At 37.1% G+C, this 27,050-nt stretch overlaps 1 protein-coding gene across 5 annotated transcripts in view; it reads right to left on the reverse strand.

Moving 5' to 3' along the window:
* Positions 1–2,269: 2,269 nt before the first annotated feature.
* phactr4b (phosphatase and actin regulator 4b) overlaps positions 2,270–27,050 on the reverse strand; it is a 52,430-nt gene continuing 27,649 nt past the window's right edge. For 2 of the 5 annotated variants that reach the window (XM_084385227.1, XM_084385225.1), the window contains 13 exons: positions 20,486–20,656; positions 20,010–20,090; positions 15,600–16,049; positions 13,986–14,390; positions 11,360–11,491; positions 9,151–9,661; positions 7,056–7,348; positions 5,852–6,032; positions 5,200–5,255; positions 4,762–4,823; positions 4,499–4,636; positions 2,551–2,627; positions 2,270–2,455 (listed from right to left, as the gene is read on the reverse strand). In XM_084385227.1, coding sequence (XP_084241353.1) covers positions 2,440–2,455; positions 2,551–2,627; positions 4,499–4,636; positions 4,762–4,823; positions 5,200–5,255; positions 5,852–6,032; positions 7,056–7,348; positions 9,151–9,661; positions 11,360–11,491; positions 13,986–14,390; positions 15,600–16,049; positions 20,010–20,090; positions 20,486–20,656 — 2,573 coding nt within the window. In that variant the 3' untranslated portion in view covers positions 2,270–2,439. Of the gene's footprint in view, positions 2,456–2,550; positions 2,628–4,498; positions 4,637–4,761; positions 4,824–5,199; positions 5,256–5,851; positions 6,033–7,055; positions 7,349–9,150; positions 9,662–11,359; positions 11,492–13,985; positions 14,391–15,599; positions 16,050–20,009; positions 20,091–20,485; positions 20,657–23,111; positions 23,258–27,050 lie in introns of those variants that run through there. The other 3 variants (XM_084385229.1, XM_084385228.1, XM_084385226.1) reach the window with 2 other exon arrangements.

Here is a 27,050-nt window from a genome sequence, read left to right on the forward strand (position 1 = left end):
ACTGCAATCGCGCTAATAAACAAATGCACAGGCGCCGCCTATTGGAAAGGCGGGGAGGTACTTACAGTTAAATATTACACGATCTTTTACCAAGGGATATTTTATAGGTGTTTTTACATTTTTTTTAAAATATTTTAAACTATATATTGCAACCGAGAATAGCTGCAGGTAGATACACCACAACAAAAACAAAAAACAAACAAACTAAACAAAATCAAATCCAAAAGAAAATTTTTAAAGAGAATATTATCATTATTATTTTACCTTTATATTAGGATTAATTATATAATATTATGGTATTTACTAACACTTAGATTTTTTTTTTTATATTTTCAGTTTTCAATTTAATTTTAGTAATTGTATGTTTTAATTCATTAAATATTTCTATTTAGCCTTAATTTGTTTTTATTTCAGTTTTAATAATTTTACTTACAAAATTATTTTACTTAGTTAATAGGGCAAAAGGTTGTCGTCTAATTAATTTGATTTGATATCACCTTAATTTCAATTAAAATGAAAAATACTGTAGTTTATGTTAACAATTACAATACTATGTAAAAATAAGATGTAAAAATGACCATATACATTGTGACATAAATGCAGAAATTAGGAATATTACCCATTTCTGGCCCTTTCTTGGCACCAACAGTGCTCTCTAAAACCTCATAGCACCTTTGATGTTATTTGCTAATTGTGGCACATTTTTATCTTCTTTGCAACGTATTAAGCACAATTTTGAGACTGATTTCTCATATTTGCAATGTAATATCTCATTTGGACATTACATCTCAAAACTGTGAAAAAAGGGGCCAGCAAAGACTGCAATCTGTCTTTGATTAACATCTTTATTTCAGAAATTCAGGACCCCAGAAGAACGGTGGCACAGATTACGTGGCTTTAAATTATAAAATGTGAATCATTACCTATTAGATTCTGTGCACAAAATCATACAGTCAATATGTCATAAGAATGCATCTGCAAGTAAGAAAAAAAAAAGCAACACACATTATTGGTAAGCATTTTAATTTAGATTTAGTGTTTACATCTAAACAGCAAATTTACTGTCAGTTTCACATATAATTAAAAAGCAAGAATATACAACGCTACATTACAATGGAACATTCTGCTCCCATTCTTGTAGTGCTGAATAATACACTAATCATTTTGTGCTTAAAAAAATAGTAACCTATATGAGTTTCAATATATTTAAAATATTTTTCAAAATAAAAGGAAGACAAGATATACACAAACAGTCAGGTTCATCTACAGAATAGATCTGTACAGCAGAGCAATTCCTATAATCCTACTGGCCAAAAACAACACGAATGACAAAATAATCGCAAAAAATGAAGAAGAGTTCCTGCCGCGATAACCTCCCTGTCAACTGTACTTTACAAAGACTTCATTTTTAGAGCTATATCAGTGCGTGCCCAGACTAAATTCATTCTCCTTTTAAAAGGGTAATAAATAATCAGGAAATCCTTTTTATTTAGAAATTAAATATTTTGTAAACATAATTTGGACACTTCTTAAAACTGAAATAGCCGGACTTCACTTTTACAGAAGGTGATACGATTAATAAAAAATAAAAAGATGGTAAAAGATAATAGATCACAGTTTCGCTGTAGATCAATAGTGAGATATGGAACGCTTACATTCTATCTAAAAATCGACCCTGTCTTCCTCTATTCTTCTCTATGACTTCTCAAGCTGCGAAGACCACAAAGTAGGGGGAATCTGTAACCCTGTCTTGAATAACGAGGGCCAAAGCCAAAGTTATGAAATAAAAAAAGAATCTTGAGCCTTAAAGTATCTAAGTTAAAACGTTCCAAACTAAGAAAAATTACAGCAGCCTATACAAACATACACAAATACACAATTAATGTCCAGGCTCAGGCCTTATTCTTGCAGTTCTTCTGTCTGCCCTGCTATTTGTCATTAACTAACACTTACTGTAGTATTACTGTATTTATTATTGTCACATCATTATTATTACTATTATTTTTAACTTTGTTACACTTCCCTGAAAGGAAATAAAGTTTATCATATGAAGTAAAAGCAGAAAAAAAGGCCATTTAGAGAGTAGAGAGAGGAAGATCTGCCATTGGCACAAGTAACATCCTCTGACAAGTCCTTCGTCGCCTCTCTGTCTTGGCACGTGGGTCCCCTAAAGTCCAGGAGAAATACTGCATCTGTCCCCCAGAGGTCACCCGTCCCACACATCAGTGGGTGGACGACTGAGAAACGGTCTGTTTTATTTTTGATTCGATTAGTTTCTGAATGCTCCAGGTGACCCTGTGCATTTGAAGTAGTACATTCATAGTAAAAGCAGTCTGAGAGGTGCTCTGACACCCAGAGGCTCCTCACCAGAAAAAAACAGCCATTTCATCCCAATATCCACCGGCCTTTAAGTGCTTCATTTTCCAGTTAAAGACGCAGCTAAGGACGATGGAATCTAGAAACGACACAAATCCACATAAAAATGCAAATAAATGGTCAGATGCTTTGCAGTTCTCTGTATTCTTATGTTGCAAATAACAATACACTTACCTTGTGTAAATTCTGCTTTCCTCATGCACTTCCATCTCAGAGCTCTTAAACTCGTTGAGCTCTTTCCGAATAGCAGCCTAAACAAACAGGTTAAGAGTTGGTCAGTGTTGATGGTAATCAGATTACGTTTTCCCAAGTATCTAATGAACGCACTACTTTTAAAGTTACTTTTTCAAATAAGTAACGCAAGTTACTTTGTTTTCCCATTTATTTACTGACAGGACTCCTGTCCTCATGTTGAGAAAAATCATGAGTAAGTGCAGAGGTGTTGTGTGCGCTGTGTAAACATGATGGTTATTGTAGTTCTAGATTAAATGTGAGCATGCATTTACATTTCACTTGCACAAAAACAGATTCAGTATTCCTCAAAATGAATAAAACAGTGAAATGCAAACCTGCAATAATTAAATGTTAAATGACACAAATACACTATGAATTTAATCTCACTTTATTAACCAATGTCTTTGCTGCTGACCTTTGATGATCCAATTTAAGGAAGGAATTAAAATTAAGCTAAAATGACTTGAGTTAAACATCACATCTGTGTTTCCTTTTTTTTGTTTTTAATTGCTTGAGAGTGTTAAACTCTGGCTGCAAACTTCCCTACTATAAAGTAGGAGAAAAACAGTATCTGGCAAAAGTAGTATGTCCAAATTCACAGTACTCATAAAAGAGCAGGCAAAAGTACCTAGATGACCTACCACTTCCGGCGAGATTCTGAAGTTTGCATACGATGGACACTTTACTATCCCATGAGGCCACAGGAGAGGATTTTTGATTGGCGGTGAAGCAACACAACTATAACTGGTAGGTCACGTGATAATGACAGAATGGCGAATGTAGTACATCCAGATTACATTCAAACTATACAAATTCATACTATATAGAATATACTTTTTAAGCAATTGTGAAGTAATTGCTTTTTCAAGAGAGTATACTATTTCAGACGCAGCCTATCTTTTCCTGCATCCTATTAATCTGCACATCAGAATGGCAGCAAAACTAAAAGGTTTGTTTGAGCTAAACAAAACTGTTTGTTGTACAGATGTGAATTTACATTTCCTTCAACCTGAGGCTTATTCATTTAACTATGTGTAAAAGGGCTGCCAAAAATAGAACTTTTTTGTAATTAAAAAACAAACAAGCGAGCCCAGCCCAGATAAGAAAAAGTAACACAAAAATAACACGACACATTACTTTCCACAAAAAGTAACTAAGTAACGCAGTAAGTTGCTTTTTTAAAGCTACACTGTGTAGGATTTTCTTCCATCTAGCGGTGAAATTGTTTATGACTACCAACTGAATATTACTTTCTAGCCCCTCCCATTCCGAGGGCGTTTTAACTCCGTATTATGGCCGTATTATTTCAAATCTGCCGGCAGTCGCGAGTAATCTCACCCTCGCATTCATCACGGTGCCACGGAGTGTAAAAACGCGAAAGGCGAAGCTTGAATTTCCAGGTATGTCCCTCTTTGGCTAATGTATTTTCAAGATGGAGGCGCAACATGGCTGCCGCCATTCGAGCGACTCACTCGTATGTATTCTAAATGGCAGATTCTACGCTTACGAGAATACTTGATTAGTTGGTAGAAGTAATTACACATTAATGGGGACATATCATTTTGAAAGAACAAAGTGTTTTTTGCTAAGAATCAACTTAAATAATTACACAGTGTAGCTTTAAGGGAGTAACGCAATACTGTTACGCATTATTTTTAAATGTAACTTTCTCCAACACTGGAGTTGGTTGATTATGTGTAGAGATATAGACCAATAAGTGAGAAATTCAAAAGAAAGCAGTGTCTTTTAAGACTATTTATAATCTTCAGTACTTAAGTGATATATAAAAAGCTCTAGATCTTTATATAGACACAAATGTGTGTGTGGTTGCATACCCAAGTTATGCAGATGTAAATTAGATGCTTTCGTTTTTGTACTGTAGTTGTACCTTGTCTGCGGGGGTGAGTTTGGTCCATGGCTTGTCAGCACGGCGGTCATAGTCCTGAGCGCATGTGACCTCCACATACTCGTGGAAACGTAATATTTTTCGAGCCTGTAGTTCGGCCACAGTCGGTCGTTCACTCAACTAAAAAAAGAAAAACAGACAAATGCATGTCACAAATGCAGTTGAATGTATGACTGAAATTCCTTTAAGCAAGATCACTTTCAATGCTTGCTAAAATCAACCTATGCAAGCGAACCGAATCGCACCTTTCTGGTGAGTCTGCGCTTGATCTCCCTGACCTCTGCTTGTCTGTCTGCTTGGTTTTTTGCTGGAAAGAAGAGACACCATCAACACCGATTAGGCTGAATCAAATCCAATATCATAGGAAAATGATGTAAAGTACTGAAAACTGCGAGCACATAAACGACAGACAACTATTAAAATACAAAATAAAAGTAGGCAGCAAAGTAACACAGAGAAACACAAGCAAAGACTTCACTCTAATTAGCAGAAAATATCTGTAATATCTTATGAACCAATAGAGACGGAGAGTGAAATATATGTGGGTCAGTGTCAAACCTTCAGTGAACACTGAGGGAATAAATGAACAGGAATAAATGAGTAACTAATGAAACGAGAAAAAAAGGACAGAACGGAAGCAGGAAAATAAATCTGGAGTGAGTGAGTATAAAGAGGCAATTTACGCTGGAGAATGTTTCTCTGTTCCAACTCCTCAGCAGTGGGTCTCTGGCTCAATCGTCTACAGAAAAAAACAAAACAACAACAACAACCTCATATTATTCATATATTCTCTTTATTTTGCACAATATTATAAACACTAATTGAATATATATATATATATGCATATTTATTTTAATTATGTTTAAATATAATTTAAAATGTAATGTTTAAATATATATTTAAATATTACATTTAATTTAATAGGCACGATATTGTTCTGTTTATTATAAGCACAAGCTGCAGTTTTGTCATCTGTCACTTTAAATGCTTGAGCTCTTTAAAGCAGGATGGATTCTTATTGGCTGTCATTTCTGTCAATCATTAGCTGGAAAAAATTGTTGTGAAAGTGATTCCAATGATATTGTTAATGCGTGCCGTTATTGTTATAGTTGTGGTGTGGGCTCTGCTATTCTTTTACGTTTAGAACGTTTTATAAAACGTTATCATTATAGTTATTGTTCTTGGTGTGAATAGGCCTCAACTTCTTGTTTCTTGTTGGTTCTTCTTACACGGAGTATCAGTCTATGACTGATTCACAGCTGTGTTGATATTCAGTACAACAGTATTTCAGTGTAATCTGTATTTATGTGGGTGTGTGGCTGAGAGGGCTATTACCGTGTGAGCGCAGAACCAATCTGTGTGCGGATGGCCTCCCACTGCTCCTTGCTCTGCCACGACAGACTGGTGTGCTCCACTTTGGCCTGCCTCTCAGGAGCCTGCCTGTCTGGGGCAGAGGGCCGACTGCTCAGCTTCAGCGCCAGCGTGTCCTTCCTTTTCACCCTGCTGGCCAGAGCACCTGCAGCAAGCAAACACGCACACACATGCAGTCAGAAGTCCTGGCTCTCTTTTATAAGGACAGATGTCTGAATAAAAAAAAACTGTGGAATTAATAGAGACAGCAGAAGGCTCATTCTAAAAACACAGACACATGTATTGTGTAAAATGTACAACTGGTTGTACATTTATAAACACACACACACACACACACACACACTAAAGACATTTATAATGTTACAAATGATTTCCATTTCAAATAAATGCTGTTCTACTGAACTTTCTATTCACCAAAAAATCCTGAATAAACGAATCATGGTTTACACAAAAATATTAAGCAATACAACTGTTTTCCACATTGACAACAATAATAATAATAATAATAATAATAATAATAATAAATGTTTCTTGAGCAGTAAATCAGTATATTAGAATGATTTCTGAAGGATCATGTGACACTAAAGACTGAAGTAATGATGCTGAAAATTCAGCTTTGCCATCACAGGAATATATTAAAAAATTAAAAGCGTAAAAATATTTATAATATTATTGACTGTGTTTTTGATCAAACAAATGCATGCTTGGTGAGCATAAGAGACTTCTTTCAAAAACATTAAAACATCTTACTGTCCCCAAATTCTTTTGTGAATTAACAGTGTTGTGTGTGTGTATGAAATCTTCAGATGCAAAAGCCTCTAAGTGCCATCTGAAATTTTGTTCTAAAATGATCATATTTATCAAGCTCGTATATTTAGGTTCAGTAATTTCACTTTAATGACAATTAATTGATAGGTAATTTTCATTGCCATTAAAGTGAAATAACTGAACTTAAACATACAAGCTTGATAAAAATGATCATTCTAGAACAAAATTTCAGATGGCACTTACAGGCTTTTGCATCTGAAGTCTATATATATATACACACATATACATATATACATACACATATACACATATACACACACACACACACACACACACACACACACACACACACACCTATATATATATATATATATATATATATATATATATATACACATACTTGGTGGGCTGTCATCATCCTCGTCTTCATCCGATTCATCATCCTTGTATAGCACGGGTCCGTCTGAATCGCTCTCATCCGGCTGCTGATCTTCCTCATCTTCCTCCTCCTCGCTGCTGTTGTTTCCTTCTGGGATGACGCTGATGCTCAGGTCCCCTACCAGACATCTGCGGCTACGAGGCTCAAGATCTGGCTGGGACTGAGGGGATGGGAGGTGATCAGGTGGATGTTCCTCATCATCATCATCATCGTCCTCTTCCTCCTCCTCTTCATCAGAGTAGTCATCCTCATCCCTGAGCAAATAAAAATCCATTTCATATTGGACCCATATGCATATTAATGTACTGTATTTGCAACTTTTTACTGTCATTCGAGAGATACATACAACATTCGAGAGAGGATACAAAATATTTTAGAGAAAAAGAGAACGCAAGATGGATTGAACCAGCCTTTCTCAAACGAGCACCAAGGCTCAATGGGTGAACGTGATTTCACCAAGCACAACATGTTCCTGAATCAACATCTTTGTTGATCTTGGAACAACATTCCAATCAACCAATCAGATTTGAGGGACAAGTTTAAGGTTTATGTAAAGTTTAGGCTTACAACTAGGGTTAGGAGTTATTAATATATAATTTTCCTCTGGGGCCGGTTTCACAAAGATAGACTTTGACTATGGCTTAGATATAGTAGATAGTCAGACTTCAGATAGACATCAAAATCAGACCGTTGCAAAAAGCACTTAAGACTCTGACTATCTTAAGTAGGACTACACTGCAATGCATTCTGGGTAAAATAAGACACTTTTCAAAACAAAAAACATGGCGGATCGAGTAAGCGCATTCAACCGCTCAGTGCAGTTAACCCCATCGGAAAATATGTGTTTGTTGGAGGAGTATAACAGTTACAAGGACATTTTACTTGGGAAATTTAGTGGAGAATGTAGTAACAAGAAGAAATGTTTAAATTATGAGCCATTTTCCCTTTTCTTTTGGCTGTTTGTAAATGTAACTGATTGTTATTGCTGGTTGCCAAGGTAACAAAGTCTTAGACCTAAGTTAGCCTGGGGGTAAGGTGTCTAATTTTTTTGGTCTAAATAAAGTCAGTCTTTATTTTTGTGAAACAGTATAACTTGCATTAGACTAGTCTATGAGCAAATTATGGACTCGTCTAACACTATCGACCGGTCTAAAATAGCTTTGTGAAACCGGCCCCTGGATTTTAAGGATAACTTATGGGTAGGGTTAGGTTTAGGTTCAGGGATAGTGATAGGGCTAGGACTACATTTTCAGACAGGAATGTTGTTCCAGGATCAACAAAATACCCTCAAAATATGTCTTACTTGGCAAAATCATGGTGACTGGCTCAATGTCTATGGAGGATTTTTTTTTTCATGTCAAGCATCAGCAAGAGCATGAAAATGACTAGTTAAATGTTTACACTGCTATTTTAAAAGTGTTGAAACTGAAGTAGTGACAGAACTTTTTGTGGCATATATTCAAGTGTAATTAATTATCGGTATGGGGGCGGTAACTTAGTTCTATCAATCAATTTTTGATTGGAATTTGATTCATGAAAGCTGGATTTGATAAATGCGAGTTTGCAGTCAATTGTGGAAGGATGGGATTTAAGTGCACTTAATGATTGGAGAAATCCAGTAACATCAGAGAGAAGTCTGTCATTGCCCTGGAAGATTGATTTATGAGACTTTGATTAAACGTCACAAGGTCCAAAAAATTTATAGAATTTTTTTAATTTAATAATTATATATTATTTATATTATATATTTTTTAATTTAATAATAATTCATACAATTATATATATATATATATATATATATATATATATATATATATATATATATATATATATACATACATACATACATACATACACACACACACACACTGTACATACATATATACATCCACACATATACACACACACATGGATGAATCATCCACAATAAGATCTATAATATGTATTTACAAAAAATGTGCATTGCATTTACAGAAACTGTGACCAAATTTGTAGTATTTAATTTTTGATGGACAGCTCTAATCGAAACTAAAGAAAGTGCCCAGATTACACTCACAGTTTGAGAGGCTGGATGGTGACTGGCAGTGGGCGGCCACCCTGGTACTCCGGCGGTGTCTCAAACAGCAGTGAGTGGGCACGCTGGGAGCCATCTGGGTGTGGGAGGGTGGGTCCTGGGCTACTGAGCGCCCTCTGGATCATGATGTGTAAGGGAACGGGTGCTTGACGGGCAGGTGGTTCCTCCGGCGGGCTGGGAGGGTCAAAGTGGACAGGAAGTGGCTGGGGCAGGGGGTAGGGGTAGGAGTGTTGGTGGAGGAGGTGATGTGTGTGGGCCCGTGGAGGGGAAGGGGGGATGTGTGTGGGGAGAGGTGGGGATGGGGGAGGTGGGGGCAGCTGGTAGCCCCCAGGGATGTTGGCCCTTATGTCCTCGGACAGAATGGAGGGAAGGGAGGATATGGTCAGAGGAGAGTCTTCTGGATTGCGCTTGGTGACAGGCGTGGTTCTCTTCGGGGGCATGGGGGGTGAGGGTTTGACCGGTACTAGGTTGGTGCCTCCTTGTGCGAGTTCAGCTGTAGAATATTATGCATAAAGAAACATTGTAAACATAAGTAACAGTTTTTCAAACATACTGCATTAAAGTTCAAACATCACTGTACTATTACTCAACAGAATTAAAGGAACAGTTCACCTAAAAATTAAAATTCTGTCACCCACCCTCATGCCATTCAAAGCCCATATGACTTTCTTCCATGGAAAACAAAAGGAGACTTTTTTTTTTTTTATGCATCTTGTCCATTAAATTAGTTGATCCAGTTCACAAAACCAGTCCCTGACTGGCACAAAAAAACTCCCTGACTCAATGATTCAGCTCACCGGAGCAGCGCTGTTATTGTTAAATAAAACTAATTTTTTTTATTTTTTTTATCATTCTTAACTGAAATAAATCAAAAATAAGATCAAATATAAATATTAGATGAAAAACTATGTTGTCTTGGCAACTAAATAAAATAAATTTAGTTAAAGTACCACAATTAATTATAAATTAAAGCTAAATAGAAATATAACAAAAGCATATTTTTTATATATATATATATATATATATATATATATATATATATATATATATATATATATATATATATATATAAACATAATGACCAATCAAAAATGTTAATAAATATTATAATAAATAGTAAATAAATAATACTAAAATAACAATTCACAGGAGAACATTAAACTTAAATTTCCATCCGTTCCTCAAAAAAGTTATCGTATGACTTTAGAAGTCATATGGACTACATTTTATGATACTTTTAAAGTGCTTCCAGTACAGACAAAATGTTTTCTTGTGTTCCACAGAAGAACTAAAATCATACAGGTTTGGAATGAGATGAGGGTGAGTAAATGATGAGAGAAATTTCCCTTTTGTTTAATACAAACTTTAAAGTTTTCACATTTCATATTAGTAGAATCAAATGACTTCCATCCCGACTCGCCAGTAACGTCACCGAAGACCAACTGATTCTTACAGAACACATTCTAAGCAAGCAAGTTGAATGAAGATGAAAAGCCATGTGACTGCTAATCAATGCAATGCAAACCCATGTCACATGACTCGAATTGATGAATTGCTCTACACGTAACTGCCAAAGATATAGTGCAAGTATAATGAAGTACAGCGGCCAAACATTATTAATGAAAAGTAAGCATAAAGTAAGCTAAACATGCAAACTGCATGTTAAAACATTCTTATGGATTAGCCTGGCTGCCTACGAATCAAATGCATGAATTTTAGCTCTAAAGCTAAGCAACCCCGCAGGCTTTCAGCATGTCATGATGAGGTGGACTGGATTCATTCCTCGTTTCTAATCTCACAGCTGCTTGTGGAGCAACTGTTGCCTGGAGTAGCTTATACAGAACATATGCTGGCACCTGGCATGATGGGGCATTTCCAGCAGCGGTGGCTAAGATTGCCTCAATTGTACAGGGGGTCTTCTAGCCGTTTAAACACCTGTTTAAGCACATGTGCCAATGTGCTGCACGCTTTTGACAGCTTTAATGCCCAAAACATGCAGTTTTGCACTTGAGAATAGGAGTGAGAGAGAAAGAGTAGCAGCAAGGGGGGACGTGTTAGTCGAAATTAGCCCGTGCACGCTCAATTGGTGCGCTAAAGGCATGCTATGCTGAGGATAAGAAAGATGAGGCTAGCGCACACAGCAGAGGATGAAGGACCCAGGTTTGGCGACAGGCCTGGCCTCGACGTTTACCTGTGCGCATGCCTCCTGCCCGCCGACAGAGGTAGACAGGCAGGGACAGGTAGACGTCATGGTCACCCTCACGCTTCCAACAGGACCAGTAGAGAGGGAAATCGCTGCCGTCACCCCCGTGCAGGGTGGAGGCTGGCGGGGGACAAAAACACAGTCCCCGGGCATCAAACACCACATACCTTTACAAAAGCAGGGACGACTTACTCCTTTAATTGACTGTGAACAGCACGAAGGTGAGGCTACACACAGAAGGTTTTTAAAGTCAACGTGAAATCAAAATTGACCCCATTTATTTTCCAAATGCATGCTCTTGGTCTTATTGTGAATGATTCATCTGTGCAGATATATATATAAATAAAATTTAACATGCTCTTCCTCTGAAACAACTTTCCTTTTCTGGTGGCATCACTTCGGCTGAGAAAGCTATTGGATAATTAACCAATAGCCAAATAGACAGTTATTTTTTTAGGCATTCAACAAACTTGCTAGTTTCAAAATTGCATTAGTTACTTTTTTCCCCCACTTATTTTCATTTTTTCCTTGTTGAATATCCTGTTTCACTAAGAAATACATCACATTATGGAAGTAAAATGGGTTGCAAATGGCAATTCACATTGACTTTAAATGCATATGCGAGTTAAAGAACCAGCTAAAGCCATAGATTTGAACACCTAGAAGATCCAAAAAGAGCCACTATCTTCAACATTTTGGGTTGAGCTAGCTAACAACTACCACTACCCTAAAAAAAGAAAATGCCAGAGCACTGTGGAACCAGTCAAAGTAAAAGAAAACCAACACATTTCAAAATGTTATTGTTAATCCTATCACAAATGGTCAGCAAGACCTTTGTACAATAACTATTCTTTTAATGTAACAGAGCTTCTGTCTGCCATCTGCGGTTCAACATCAAGATCTGGCCCATTCCAGTGTACTGTGACCCAGCACACTTATAAGCAGTAAAACATCAACACATATGTGAAATGTACAGCTCTGCCTTTCAGAGGCACTGCCTGACATGCTCATTGACTGGCTTCCAAATGGACAGCAGGAGGCAGTGTGGAGATTGAATGTTTGAGACACGATGTTCAGACACTACAAACTATGAAAAGCTTGACGCATCGGCTTCCTTTTGAACTATTTTTGTTGGAGGACGACAAATTGGCTGTTGTTCAAAATATGTTACACTGCTTAAATATATCATTCCTAATATAAAACGAAATATATTGATTACATTCAACATCTCAATTTCCCTAAATAGGTTCCAATATTTCATAGTTCAAATCAAGGGCTAATAAAATCATATTCAACATCAGATATTGATATCAGCGGTTCTCATATGATTTAACAAAGAAACGCATTCAAAGACCAAATTCTCCCAAATAAGAAAAAGTTCCTATTAAATTGGAACAAACATGCCTATTGTTTTCCTGCAATAATCAGGGCAGGGACAAATGACAAATCCAAGATTACAACATAAATGAAAACATTGTCTTTAGTAATAACTGAGTATCTCGCAATCAAAGACTATTATCAAGTTGATCAGCTTAAGGGGCAGAACCCCAAAAGCAGAAATTGGCTCTGCAAGCAGAGAATAGGAAATGTAATAAATACATGGTTGAGTTCTTATGACGAATGACATGGCACATAAGAAAGTGGATTTCATTTAATTAACACAACAAATCATGCACCACTGCATGTCACACATGCTTATAAAATATATTAAAGTAAAAATAGAAGTTTTAAATGCCCCAACACAAACATATGAGCATCAGTGCTTTCTGTGTAGGAGATGCTGTAGTGTGATGCCTGTGAGCAAATACAGTAGATTTGCTTTGAATATTACTAGGGATATTTTAAAATCTGTCAAATTATACAGATACAGTTACACGCGCAGACAGCAATGACTAATACTGCAATCTTTAAGTATGAAAGGATTTCTTTGCCAGTCTCTACATATGTGGTTCAGGGTTGTCACTGTATCTAACAGCTGTGAAATCTATTTGGAAGTATTATACTGAAATTCCCATTTTAATTTTATTAAGCCGTTTCAACTTCCCTCACAGAGCTTTTTATTAATTTCCTCATTTATGGCATTACACGTTTGCCTAAAACAGTGACACAGCTCTCTTGGCCATATAAAATAACCAAACAAATGTTTCCACAGCTGATTCGTTTGTTCCTGTTTAGAAGCACTAAAATATTATACAAAAATAAACACTATATTATGAATAAATAAATAGAAAACATAAATGTGAGTATTATTTAACATATGTATTTAAAATGTTTAAAAATGAGTCATCTGTGGTGGTTTGCAGCACAGTAAATGTGCCAACCATAAAAACATTTTATACAGTTATTCTAGTAACTGGTAATTTAATTTATAAAGGTCAAGTAATTCATTACTGTGATTGTTAAAAATATTGGTAGGGATTATTAACATTAAAGTCTCTTAATTTTTGTAGAGACATGCCCCTATTATCCATACCCAAATCTTCACCCATAGAGAAGATTATGAGGGCTTTATCAAAGAGCTTTCCGGAGGAAGCAAATGAATTGCGACTAGTAATTTCACAGACTTTAATAGGGGTCATGTTATATCTCGCATGACGTGTTTGTGACCACTCACCCAACATGGCGGGGTTGTTGCTACGGTTGATTGGCTTGGGTGGAGGGAGGGGGGGCTGTTTGGTGGGCTGAGTTGGGACAGCACCCATAGAGGATGGTCCTGAGGAGGTGGTGAGGTGAGCGCCACCGGAAACCTGTGTGTTGGCACCAGCCGAGGAGACGTTTCGTAGAGGTTTTCCAGCTGTGCTGACAGCTGAGGAGGAGGAGGAGTTGGAGGAGGCAGAGGAAGAGGAGAAACCAGCAGCGGGGTTGTGGACAGGGGTGCGGGGCAAGCTGTCAACGCCAGGTTCTGGGGCGGAGGTCATAAGCCACTTAGGGGGCATGACAGATTGCTTGGGGGGCAGAGGCTCTCGCAGTGTGTCCCTCAGAAGCTCTGAGTTAGGGACGTATTGACTGCCGTCAGACTCTGTAAGGGAAAACATAATATTCAGCCACTTGAAAAACTAATTCAGATATTTAGTTTGTGCTTCATAATAATAATACAATCTGATCTGAAGGTTTATTAAGTAAAAAATTCACAGCAGAACTGCTTTAGTGAATCGATTCAAAAGACACCATTTAAGACACTACAGAAAAAATACATACATATCAAAATGCACATTGAATATCATCAGAAAGCTAAAAAACATTTCTATAATTATCTGTATAAGTTACATTGCCTAATTCAGTCACCATTGAAATGTTGCTCTACATTAAATCTAAAAGAAAAAAATTCATAGTTCACAGTCATAGTGGAGAGACAGATCTGTCTACAAAGGAATGGTTTTGGGACTAAATGTGACCCATTTTGGCAAAATGAGTCGCAATGAGTAAATTTTCACAAATGAGTTAGTGTTATTTTCTCTATTCTCTATTAAAAAGATAATGTTTTCGTGATTACTCTCCAAGACAGATATTTTAAAATACTGTAATTCTGAGTATCTCTGGATCGCGAGGTGTCTTTGTGCGCACTCTTCGGATCTGTCAGCGAGTTAGAGCGTTTTGTTTACATCAGCATGAATTTGAAAATCACATTTCATTGGTTCAGACTCATGGCATCAATAATTCGCTATGAATATTCACAAAGTTGGAATGCTGCACTTTAAAACGATACCAAACTTCAGCCAGTCGTCAAGAAGCGAGCAGAGAAAAATGGCACTCAGGAAAGGTACTCCTCTCAGAAAACGTTCAAATAAAGATCATTTTAGATGTTTTATTTATTGCTATTTGGAGCATTTGGATCACTGGATGATGGCTTAATGAACTTATTTTTGTGAAAACCTAGAATTCAACCAAAACTGAAATTGTTTTACTTGTTTTGCCTGTAGCTCGAAATTAGCCTTTGCACATTCCGACTCATTTTGCCAGCACGGGTCACACATGATAATGTTCGCTTTGATGAGGATTGAGGTGACTGTGGTTTATTAATTAGGAAAGAACAGGAGAATTCAGCTTAGCTGCACTCAGTTCCTAAATAAGAACCTTAGCTGGAGCAGAACCCATGGGAACACAGGCACTTGTCTCACTCCAGTTGGCCCAACAGAAGGTGATGCAGTGATGGCGGAAGTGTGGAGAACAAAGGAGAGGAAGGTAGAAAGGGAACTAGAGAAACGTGAAGAGAATTGATCCTACAAACCTTGTCTTCCCCTTCCCTCTTCGACAGACGAGTGACGAGGAAGCGTCGGCTTCCAGTCAGATTCGGGGCGAGTTCTGCGCCCATCCTCGGATGGGGCTTTCATTAGCCCAGGCCTCTTGTCCATTTCAGCGTGAGGTCTTCCTCCACGTCGGATATCATCTCCCTGCCAGGCCAGATTAGATTTCCAGTCCTCCGTCCCAACAGACCAACCACTTCTCCTGCCTTCGTCCTGATTGGAGGCCCGGGGACCCAATGCTCCGCGATGATCGCCATCGGAGGGGGCACGGCCTCTGCGGTCATCATGCTGCGGCAGCCAGACAGGGTTGACTCTGAATTCAGATTCAGAGGGCGAGTGAACCTGCTCTAGCCCCAGACCTCCACCAACTCCTACAGGCAGAGTGTGACCATTCTTCACATAGTGTGTCTTGTGGCCATGGGCCTCACCTGATTCTGTTAACAAAGAAAAAAAAACATAACTATATGGCAAGTAACTGGATTCATATCATATTATAAAAGGCAGGTCAACAGTTTTACTATTGCCATCATCAACGTTAGGCGAGATTATCTATAGTCAGCGCAATGCAATTTTTCCACACCTTCTTCATGACACAAAAACATTCACTGATGCCATGAGACACCCTATTTTGTGTATCTCGTGACCAACTGCAATGTGCAAAAAGTGAGTATATGCATATTCAAATTGCACAAATTAGATTTAAGAGCTATAAGCAAAATTCACGTGAATAACACATAATACATTTGTCTGTACTGTATGACTTAACACTTAGAATATAGTACAAAAGACGTATGGACTTCTGTTATGGTGCTTTTATGGTACTTTTTGGAGTTTAACAGACCCAGGTCACCATTCACTTCCTAAAATCTATGTTCCATGGAGGAAAGAAAGTCATCCAGGTTTTAATTTCATTACTTTAATTAAAATGTGTGTCATTCATATTCTTATTCTGTAGTTTCCACAAGAAAAAAGGCATTTGAGTTGAGTTGATTCACATGCTTTGTGAATCATACCTTATTGCTCAATTAACAATACAAAATATACACACACAAATATTAAAAAATTAAAAAACAGGAGGTGCACAGACAGAAAAGGCACACGTTTCACCTTTTAGTACAGTATTCATTGAACAAATATTTGTTTCCCTGGGAGAGGTAACCTTGAAAAATTCAAAAGGATTTGCATTTTTATTGAAAAAAAAAGACCAGGTTTGCATCAGGTTAGAGACTAATGTGGCTTGCGTCTGAAATGCGACACAAGCGTGTAACTACGACTAGCTCTGAAGTACAGGTTGCGTCTCCTCACACATCTCTCAAAGGTTACACGAGCAGCTTTCAAATAAATAGGCCTCCAAAAGCAGCCGGTTCACAGCGCATGACTTTCAAAGCTTTTTGCTCCTGAAGATAAAAATATGAAGATAAAAAAAAAAAAAAGTATCAAATTGAAATTTACACCCTTCATCTGCCTTGAAAACTGCCGAATTTGTCTCAGCTCCCCTGGCTGCTGCCACATTATGTGGGGCTGAGATGACATACAACCTCACTGAGCTGTCTGTCTTTTTCTGATGTGAAGAGAGACAGTGCACTGAAATTAAAGTATAGCACATGTATCAAAATAGCTTTGAGCCACAGACCTGTGATTCAGCACTAATGGATACGCACATCTGTAAATGAGGGGGAAATACATTCACAATGTTTATTTTCCTTCTGAGGCCCAGCTTTTTCTGTTGGTATGTCCAGTATCATCATAGACCACAATGACAGGAATGTAAGAAATACAGCGAGACCACTCAGAAATTAAAGGCGCAAACCCCCCTGCCTGAAACACACACACACACACACACACTATGGGTGCTTTTGGACATACAGACTTTTAGAAAGAACTCTCTCCATACACATATCACTAGTTTACATAATATCTAATTAATAGTGTCCAACAATTAGTCATATACATTCCTCACAGAAGAATCAAGCCATTTTAGTCCTTTTTCCCTGAACCAATGTCTTTTCCATCTTTTTCAGATTATGTACTCCATAGGATAACATTCTGTGGTGGAAATGACATTTTGGAATAAAACAGCCAACTCTTTGCTAACTAAGACTAATTTCATACAGTAGCCAACATTTTATGAATCCAAAATAGACAAGTAGATAGTGATAAAAAATATTTAATGGAATAATTGCATGACCTGGCCAAAAATTACAGCTTAACAGTAGCGCTGGGTATCGATTCAGATGTTCCAATTCGATTCGATTTCGATTCGCAAGCTCTTAATTCGATTCGATTTCGATTCTAAATTCGATTCCAGATTCGACTCAATGAATATAGCTTTAATACAAATCCTAAGTTTACAAGTGGTTAATTAATAAAAAGAAATTAAGAACTCTTAAACTCTTTATTTTAGGTACACTAAAACAGAACCCAACTCTATATTTCAAATGGATACAATGAATAGACAGGATTTTGATGTAAGATGAAACATTTATGCTGAAAATTGGACAAGTCAGAACAGATGCCTTGATCAAACAGGATCAGGTTATTTTATGTTTAAGATAAAACAAACATCAAATCTCACAGCATTAGCTGTAACATTCAAATATAAGCCTATGAACAATGTAGGAAAACTAATAATGGCTTTTGGGTGATAGATAAATAAATATGGAAAAAAATCGATTCGTGGCCTTTGAGATTCGATTTTGAATCGACCACATTTTAAAAAACGATTCATCGAAAAATCTTTTTTTTTTTTGCCCAGCCCTACTTAACAGGAAATGACAGACAAAAATATTATGGACAAAATTGTTTGTTTTGGTCAAAATGACATGACATCTGATTACAGGGCTCCAGACTAACTTTTTGCCTTGGTTGCACTGGTGCGCCTAACGTTTTTATTTAGGTGCACCAGCACAAAATTTGGGTGCACCCACATTTTTCCTCGGATGTATCACCTTTAACGCCACAATTTTAAGGTCACCTTTTTATCACGCTCTATACACATTCATATTATGTAAATGAATTTAAACAAGAAGGTGTAGGTAAAAACTTTTATTTATTTTTTGAAGCACAATTATTAACGGTATTCCTACTCTTACTGATACTGCTTATCGATACAGTACTTTAACTGTATTCTTATGGTTCTTTTTGTTTTATATATAATAAACAAAGATAAACAATAGATAAACAAAAGATAAACAATTAAACAAAGATACACTTTATATAGGCCTACACAGTGCTTTAATTTCAGGAAGGCCTACTACTGTTCAGGCATGGTCTAAAACGAAATCTAATAAAGTAATAAAATGTAAAATAACACTGTAAAATTTATCATAAATAGATTAATGCTTATCAAAGCTGAAGTTATTCTTTCGAGAGCTGTGAGTGATTTTTCTCTTGTTGTTTGATTTGCAGTAATGGCGCAATCGTCAGCATGTTTATTAGACTGCGGCCCCTTTAAGACCGGGTGCAGATCTAATAGGCTACTGATGCACCATATTCTCCCAACTATTTCCATAACTACGTCCATTTAAGACATAAACTGTTTTTAGTGAATCTCAAAGCCGGTAATTTTGACACGCTTTTGTGTACAATTGATCGTTTAGACGCGCACAATCTGCACATGAAACCGAAAGTATAATTTGCTTGTCTCGGACTGTTTCGGAGCGCGCGCCGCCATGCGAACAACATCTCTTGCGCAGATTTTTGTGTTTTTAATAGCTCTTTCAATTATTAAACGCGTCCCGCAATTTAGCAACAGTAGCTAGACTGCATTTACAACAATCACCGATCGTGCTGATTCTGATTCTGAGTTTTAGGGAGAAATGACAGCGTAATGCTGCGAAGGGAAGAAGTGGCGCGTAGATAGTTTTTAATGGTTTTACCTCAATATATTATTTTTTATAATCTTTGGAAGCCGAAATTTAAAATAAAATCAGACTAATATAACAGACCTTAAGTGTAACCAGGCTACGTTTGAATGTTTAATTCTGTCCTCCGTCGTCGTCACTCATTAAGCAGGGCTGTCGTGTTGTGCGAGGCTGCGAGCTGTGGCATCGCGTGAGAGAAGAGTGTGAGTTCCGTCAAAGGAGAACAAACGCCAACAAACGTTCGTGCAGAGGCAGCGGATGCGAGGACGTTAGGTGCACCGGTGCGACCTAGGAAAAATGTTAGTCGCACACTTACAAAATTTGGTCGCATATGCGACCAAATTGGTCGCACTCTAGAGCCCTGGATTATGATGCATATTTATGATGGATTCTGGGTGTGGGTGAAAAACAACAACAAAATCTACACATTTTAAAAGTGTGTACTGTAACCTAACCTTAACAGTAATTTTTCTGCATATTTAAAACAAAATGCACGCACGCAAACCAAACACACACACTTTTCTCTCCTACCATTGTCAGAAAGCTCCTTCAGCACTCCTTGCTCGATCAGTTCCTGTCTTGGCCTCCTCATCGACATCTTTCTTTCCAAAACTGTAGGGGGGAACAAAAACACTATATAATATAAAAGCTAAACTCACAACTGCACACAGTTGTATATAACTCCATGGTTTTGAACCACAGATTAGTGCATCTCCAGCAAATTTGAATTACTGGACATTTATTGTATGTTAAACATTTTTAGTACAGTGTTGGGTCAACATTTCATGTCAGGTACCAAGTCCTCAAGCGAAACCTGTAACGAAATCACTGGGCAAGAGGATTTTGAAATCATCTAGTTATTGTTCAAAACATCTGCGAAAACAACATTCATATCAGCAAAGGAAAGAAAACATTCACAACAGTAGGGTGTTATTTAAGAGAAAAGAAAAGTCAAGGAAAGGAAACGTTTTTTCCAACACAAACATGAAGAGAAAAGAACAAAGGACCTTCTGAAGTTTCCTTAAACTTCTCGCTGCTTTTCTTCTTCCTCCACTTCCAGGGTTTGAAGATCTTACCCAGGGTAGAGAACTTGCCTTTGCGCTTGGGAGGAGGGGTGCCGTCCCCTGCCGTGCCCCCTTCGCTCCCCATGGTGCTGTGCTGGTGGTCACCTTCATCATCTGGAGAAGAGACAAAGAAATAATGCCTTGGACTGAGGCGTCAAACACAGGGTACTGTATATCAATGGCTACAAGAGGCGTTGGGTCAGATGGTTTATGTAACTCAAACTTTGTGTTGTGCTGAGTGTTTACGTAAGCATATTATATATAGCGTGCCACATCAGGGAGAATTATAATATTGTGCTATCATACGAAACATGACAGACATACTGTCCCATATATGCAGCTGTGTCCTGTGCAGTAGATCCAGAGACGCTCTCATGCATGAAATACTTGACTCCACAACCCTTCTCCAACCTCAATATCAAAACATACTAAACTGCTGAGCCTCCAAAGACTCACTATTGTTTTAGACCCCAACGCAGAGTGTTTTCTGGCGGCTCTCGTGAGAAGAAGAGCTGATCCCCATCGTGAAATCAGAATCACATCTCAGCATGGTGAGCTGGCCAGAGGCCACTGCTTCCCCATGTTACACTCACATTCCTCTCAGGTCCAGCACTGCAAAGAGACTCACAATCTCACATCTTTGGCCCATTCAAATGGGCGCTGAACGTGGCTTTGAACTTTCCGGTTGATGTTGTGCATCCATAAGTACAGTAAGATACAAGGCCAGGTCCATTTAAAAGGCCATTTAGAGATTATCAGCCTATAACAATGCCTACTTAGCTGTGACAGTTATTAAACATATTATCTGTTTGAAATATTAGTGACTTTTAGTATACTTTTCAAAAGAGGTTTGGGGTCAGTAAGATTTTTTTGTAAGAACAGGGATGCATTTAATTGATCTAAAGTTACAGTAAAGACTTTTACATTTTTACAAAAATATTTAAAATAAATGCTGTTCATTTGAACTTTCTATTCTTTAAAGAATCCTGAAAAAAATTCATTGTTTTAATGAAAATATTAACCAAATCAGAATTTTAGACACTGAAGACTGAAGTAATGACTGCTGAAAATGACTCCAAATTACTCAAAAAAAACAAAAAACAACAAAAAAAAGACCGAAAATTATATTGCCATCACAGGAATAAATTACATTTTCAAATATATTACAACTATTTTAAATTGTAATAATAATAATAATAATAATAATTCACAATATTACAGTTTATTTTATTTTTTTTACTGTTTTTATCAAATAAATGCAGCCTTGGTAAGAGGGAGAGAGAATATTATTTTTAGAGTAAATTATTTACTACAGAAAGTTTCATGAACTTAAAAATATTAATATTTTCAATTGACTTTTACAGGCATGACAAATTAGGCTGTTTTTATTTCAGTATCCAGTCAAATTCATGCATTAAAAATTGTAGTAAAAGACACTAGTGCTGTCAATCAGAAAAAAACTAATTAATTGCACATTTTTTGGTAAATATTTTATATATATATTTAGACTGTAATACTTTCACATTGAATCTCCAAAATAATGTAGAAACAACATAAAGATGGTATTATTTAAATATTTGCTTTTTAAGCACAATGAAGGCCAATACCACCGTACTGCTACTGATGTCTTTATTAAACTGATTTTGTTCTCAATTTTAGCAATTTTAATTAGTCATTCAACATTACAGTACGGTTTAATTGAAAGGTATCAACTTTAACATTTAATAGGCTTTAAAAATATAACAACTTTTAATTTAAGTGAACTTAAAACAATCTTCACCCATCATAATAAATGTCACATTTAGCTGTTCCTTTAATATATCAGGGCTCAAAAAAGTTTTTTTCTACTGACCCAGGTGGGCCAGTTCAGATTTTTGCAATTGGCCAGTTTAGCGTAAAATGTAATTGCGAATTGAAAATAAGCCCAATGGAAACACGTACATTTCGCAAAAACTCCCATATCGCAAAAGTTTTTACGCTCGCATGAAGTGGTTTTTCAGGCAATTCAATTTTTAAAGCGTTAAACTGAAAAAATATGTATCGCAAAGTTAACGTGTTAATTTCGACAGCCCTAGTAAGCACAATTTTTTCTCTAAAAACACAGAAAAATAAATAACCACTGCTGAAAAAAAACCTTACAGAGAAAATGAATTAAAAGTAGTTACTGGATCCATTCCTAATCTCCAGAATATTAAACTTAGTACCTTCATTTATAATGAGCTGTAGTTTTTGGTACAGCCCAGTTCATTCTTGTGCTTGTTGACTTTCAAATATTTGCTAGATCATTCTAATACTTGTCTTAAATGTAGCTTTATGTATAAATATATATATATATATAAATATAAACAAAGCCTATAAAAACCTATGCTGTTAGATAAGTACAAATATCCAACCAAACACCTGCAACCCACAAATCAACAGGGAGGAAAACACATTAGAGCAAAGAAGCTAAAACAGACAAAATTATGACTCACGAGGTTCGGAAAACATGTCCAAATTGCTCCTTAATAATTAAAACACTAATAAGTCCCCCATTACTACATTTTAGTGTGTAAATGTATCAGTCTACCTGGACTCCAGCTGCCATGGCAACTTGTTTGAAAGCAGCAAGCCATACAAGCGTCCACTTCCTTTCCTGTTTGGTTTTTCCAAATGTTGAAGTAGGAGAACAAATGAAAAAGTTACAGTCCTAGAGCACAATGTCACTGAACACGACCATATATATCGAACAGTTCAGATGGAAGACACTGTCCGAGGAACAGGCAGTCTCACAACTCAAAATGTGTACATGAGTACATGAGGAGTGTAAAAGTCAGAATATGGACTCCTAATGTCTAACAAACAGGGAACACCATCCAGAAAAAAGCTAAGAAACACCAGCACTCGACTACATATCCATGATCATATCCTAAAAGCACAGCCGGACAGAAGCCCCAGCCTTTGGAAAGACAATCAGCGAATGACGCACAACCACTGAGTTTGGTGAGAAAACAGAGCAATGTGTTACGCAGATATCATCCAGCTGCATTAAACTTGAGCATGAGCAGCTTGAGTCAAGAAATTAGCCCTTAATGGATCAGACATCACTAATAGCGGCAAGATAAGTGAACCAGTAGGAAACAGATCCGGGAGACAGGGTTCCAAATGATACAAAACACAAAAGACGTGAGTGAGGTGTTGTTTAAAGAATGATCCGTGGAAAGGCTGTGCATTAATGTCAGGGAGTGATTCAGATTGCCTTGGAAAACAGAGGGGGCGAGGCCTGGGAAACAGAGGGAGGAAACGGCACTCCACCCTGATCCTGAAACGGGGAGGGGGAGGGGGGGAGAGTAAGAGGTGAAAAGAACCCGAAAACGACCCCCTACCACGGTCCACCACAGTGTGAATCAGGAAAACAGAAAACGTCAGAGAAAACAAACATGACATGCATTTACTGATGTGCAGTTGATTACACTGATGTGTACTTTATTATATCAGACAGACTTGCTGAAACAATCATTTATGAATAGAGTGCATCTGTACATTTGTATTTACACTGCCATTCAAAAGTCTTTTTGTCAAAAGTTGGTAAGACTTTTTTAAATGAAGTCTCTCATGCTCACCAAGGCAGCATTTATTTGATCAAAGATAATGAACCGTTATTAACATACAGTATTCAACATTTGAAGTGGATCGAAACCTATCATCAAAGTTATAGATGAATTACAACAATACCCGTTCTTGTCTTAGGACTGTACATTTTGCCACTATGATGGCAAAGCTGAATTTTCAGCATCATTACTCCAGTCTGCAGTGTCACATGACCCTTCAGAAATCATTCTAACATGCTGATTTGATAATAATAAGAATTATTTTTTGAGCACCAGTTGAAAACCGTTGGGCTGCTTAATATCTGTATCCTTTTTTAAGGATTCCCTGATAAACAAAGTACAAAAGAACAGGATTTATTTGAAATACACTTTTTGTAATGTAAACATTATACTGTCACTGGATCAATTTAGTGCATAAAAGTTGCACTGAATAAAAGTTCATTTCTTTAAAAAAGTGAATTTTTTAGATCATTTATATAATTTATACACACATATGTTACATAAACACAAACTTATGTTAACTTACGCGATGATTAATCGCAGTTAATCGATTTGACAACACTAATTGTGATGCATATCATGAGGTAGCTGCCGATACCCAGCCCTACAACACAACAAATAAAGCTAAAACTAGAAAAACTCAAGTTTCCCCCCCATATAAAGACTCTAGTACTTTCAAAAGATGTTTAACTGTTCCTCAAATGATGTGGCACTGACTGCTTTTTCCACCATAATGAGCTCGGCTTTCCCTCTATTGGCCAAGTGATTTGAAGGAGCTACATTACCTAACCAGACTGAAACAATCAAGCACTTAAGCAGAACAGCAAGAGCTCAAAGCCATTTTATACAGCCCAGCCACATCACATACAGCAAAACAGAACCCAACAGTCTTCCAAAGAGTGTCTCGCACAGTTTTTTTTAACCTTCGCTCACAAAAGTTGTACTTTTAACAAGTCCCTTGCATTCTGTTGCCCACCATGAAGCTGTTTTTTAGCACATCTTATGTAACCGGCCTCAAACAAACATATCCCATAGAGGCAGGTGCACCAAATACAGGGTTTGAGACCGATTAGTTGACATGTAATTCAGGCAACCCACCGACTAGTCGACTAGTGTGCATGTACATGCAACTCCAGAGCCAGAGTATTGAGGTGTATATGCTAAGCAAATGAGAGGAGGAGTGTGTAGGCAGTTGTGTTGTCGGAAATAAGGCCGGCATTCAGCCTGGAGCAGCTTGTTTCATTATGTAACAGTCTGTCTCCGCAGGGAGAAACCATGAAGAGTCAATCACTGCCCTGCCGCTACACACCACCCCCTTATGCATGGCTGTATATGCACAAATGACTACAGGCTCTCATTCCAGACAGCCTTGCTTGTCAGATGTCTTCAATGTATAGTTCTCAAAGCTGTGCTTCAAATAATCCAAAAAAGCATATTAGAAAAGACAAAAAAATTGACTGGTCAGTGGGCTGCCTAAACCACTATTCAGCTGTTAGAAAATCAGATGCATTTCTAAGGGGGCTTTTACATAAGATGCATTCTTGTGTTCAGAAACAAAGCAAACAAACACATGTTCAAAAACATAGGTGTGCAACAAAGGAACATAATGCTATGGCCAAAGACGATTGACTGAATATATATGGCTGTAGTTGTGGGCACGAATAGAAAATATCATACGTTTTTGAGAGGGGTTTCACTGTGAAACCGTCTAACAACATGCCAAATGAAATTAAATAAAGTAGAATACAATGTATTATATAATATATACATTTAAAAATGAAAAATTATGAATACTTAATATATACATTTAAAATAAAACCTCTAAATTACAATTTTATATTATTAATATTCAAAAATGTACACTTATATTATTATTTATTATTATATAAATGTAAAAATACTTTTAAAATAATATAAATATTGTACACAAGCCCTAGATAACACATATAGTCAGTTGTTGGACAACATTTTGACCTATCCCTATTTGTCTGAGGTTAAGCTCCAATTGGACACATTGTTGTAGGGGTAACATGTTACAGTTGCTTACAGCGAATTGACATTTTGCTGCAAGGAAAATACCACTGGAAACAAATACAGTGTCAGCAGAGGCAACAGTGAGCGGGTTCCGCCGAAAGAACAGACGCCTGTATTGTGACATGGAACCTAGCCGTGCTGTTTATCTGAGGAACATTAAAGACTTGATTGCTTCCTCTGTGCAGTAACCGAATGTCAGCTGTGCTTTGTCTCTTTGTTTGTCATCACTATCGGTGGAGTCTCACACCCTACACTGGGGGAAACAGTACAAAGATTATCGTGATTCAGACGTCAAGCTTTTCTCCACAAATAAACAATGTGAGATTATTGCGAACGTTGCCTAAAGTCAGCATTAAAGTAAGGGTATAGTGATTTGTTCCAGATTTTTTTGTTTTGTTATGCTGGTTGAAAGTCTCCTCACATCCTGTTAGCAAACACTAATTTAAAGTGATAGTTCACCCCAAAAAATGAAAATTCTGTCATCATTTATTCAACCTCAAGTTGTTCCAAACCTGTATGAATTTCTTTGTTCTGTTGAACACAAAAGAAGATATTTTGAAGAATATGGTTAACCAAACAGTTGATAAAAAAAAAAAAAAAATACTATGGAAGTCAATGGGGTTCATCAACTTTTTGGTTTCCGACATTCTTCAACCCTTTCAGTTGTCATACTGAAATATATATGGGATATATATCATCTGTGGAAGGCGTAGGACCATAAAATGTTCGTTCAATCATTGCATTCGGACCTCAGTGCACCCTGCTCGTGCAGATATCACGTCATCAGCGTGTTTCATGCTATTAGAGCCGTCAGTCACCGAGCACCGTCCGCAACCGAAACAGCAGCCACCTTTTACAGTTCCCCCTGAACCAAAACAACAAGT

This window comes from Rutilus rutilus, assembly GCF_951802725.1.
Source record: "Rutilus rutilus genome assembly, chromosome: 17".
Classification (NCBI taxonomy): domain Eukaryota; kingdom Metazoa; phylum Chordata; class Actinopteri; order Cypriniformes; family Leuciscidae; genus Rutilus; species Rutilus rutilus.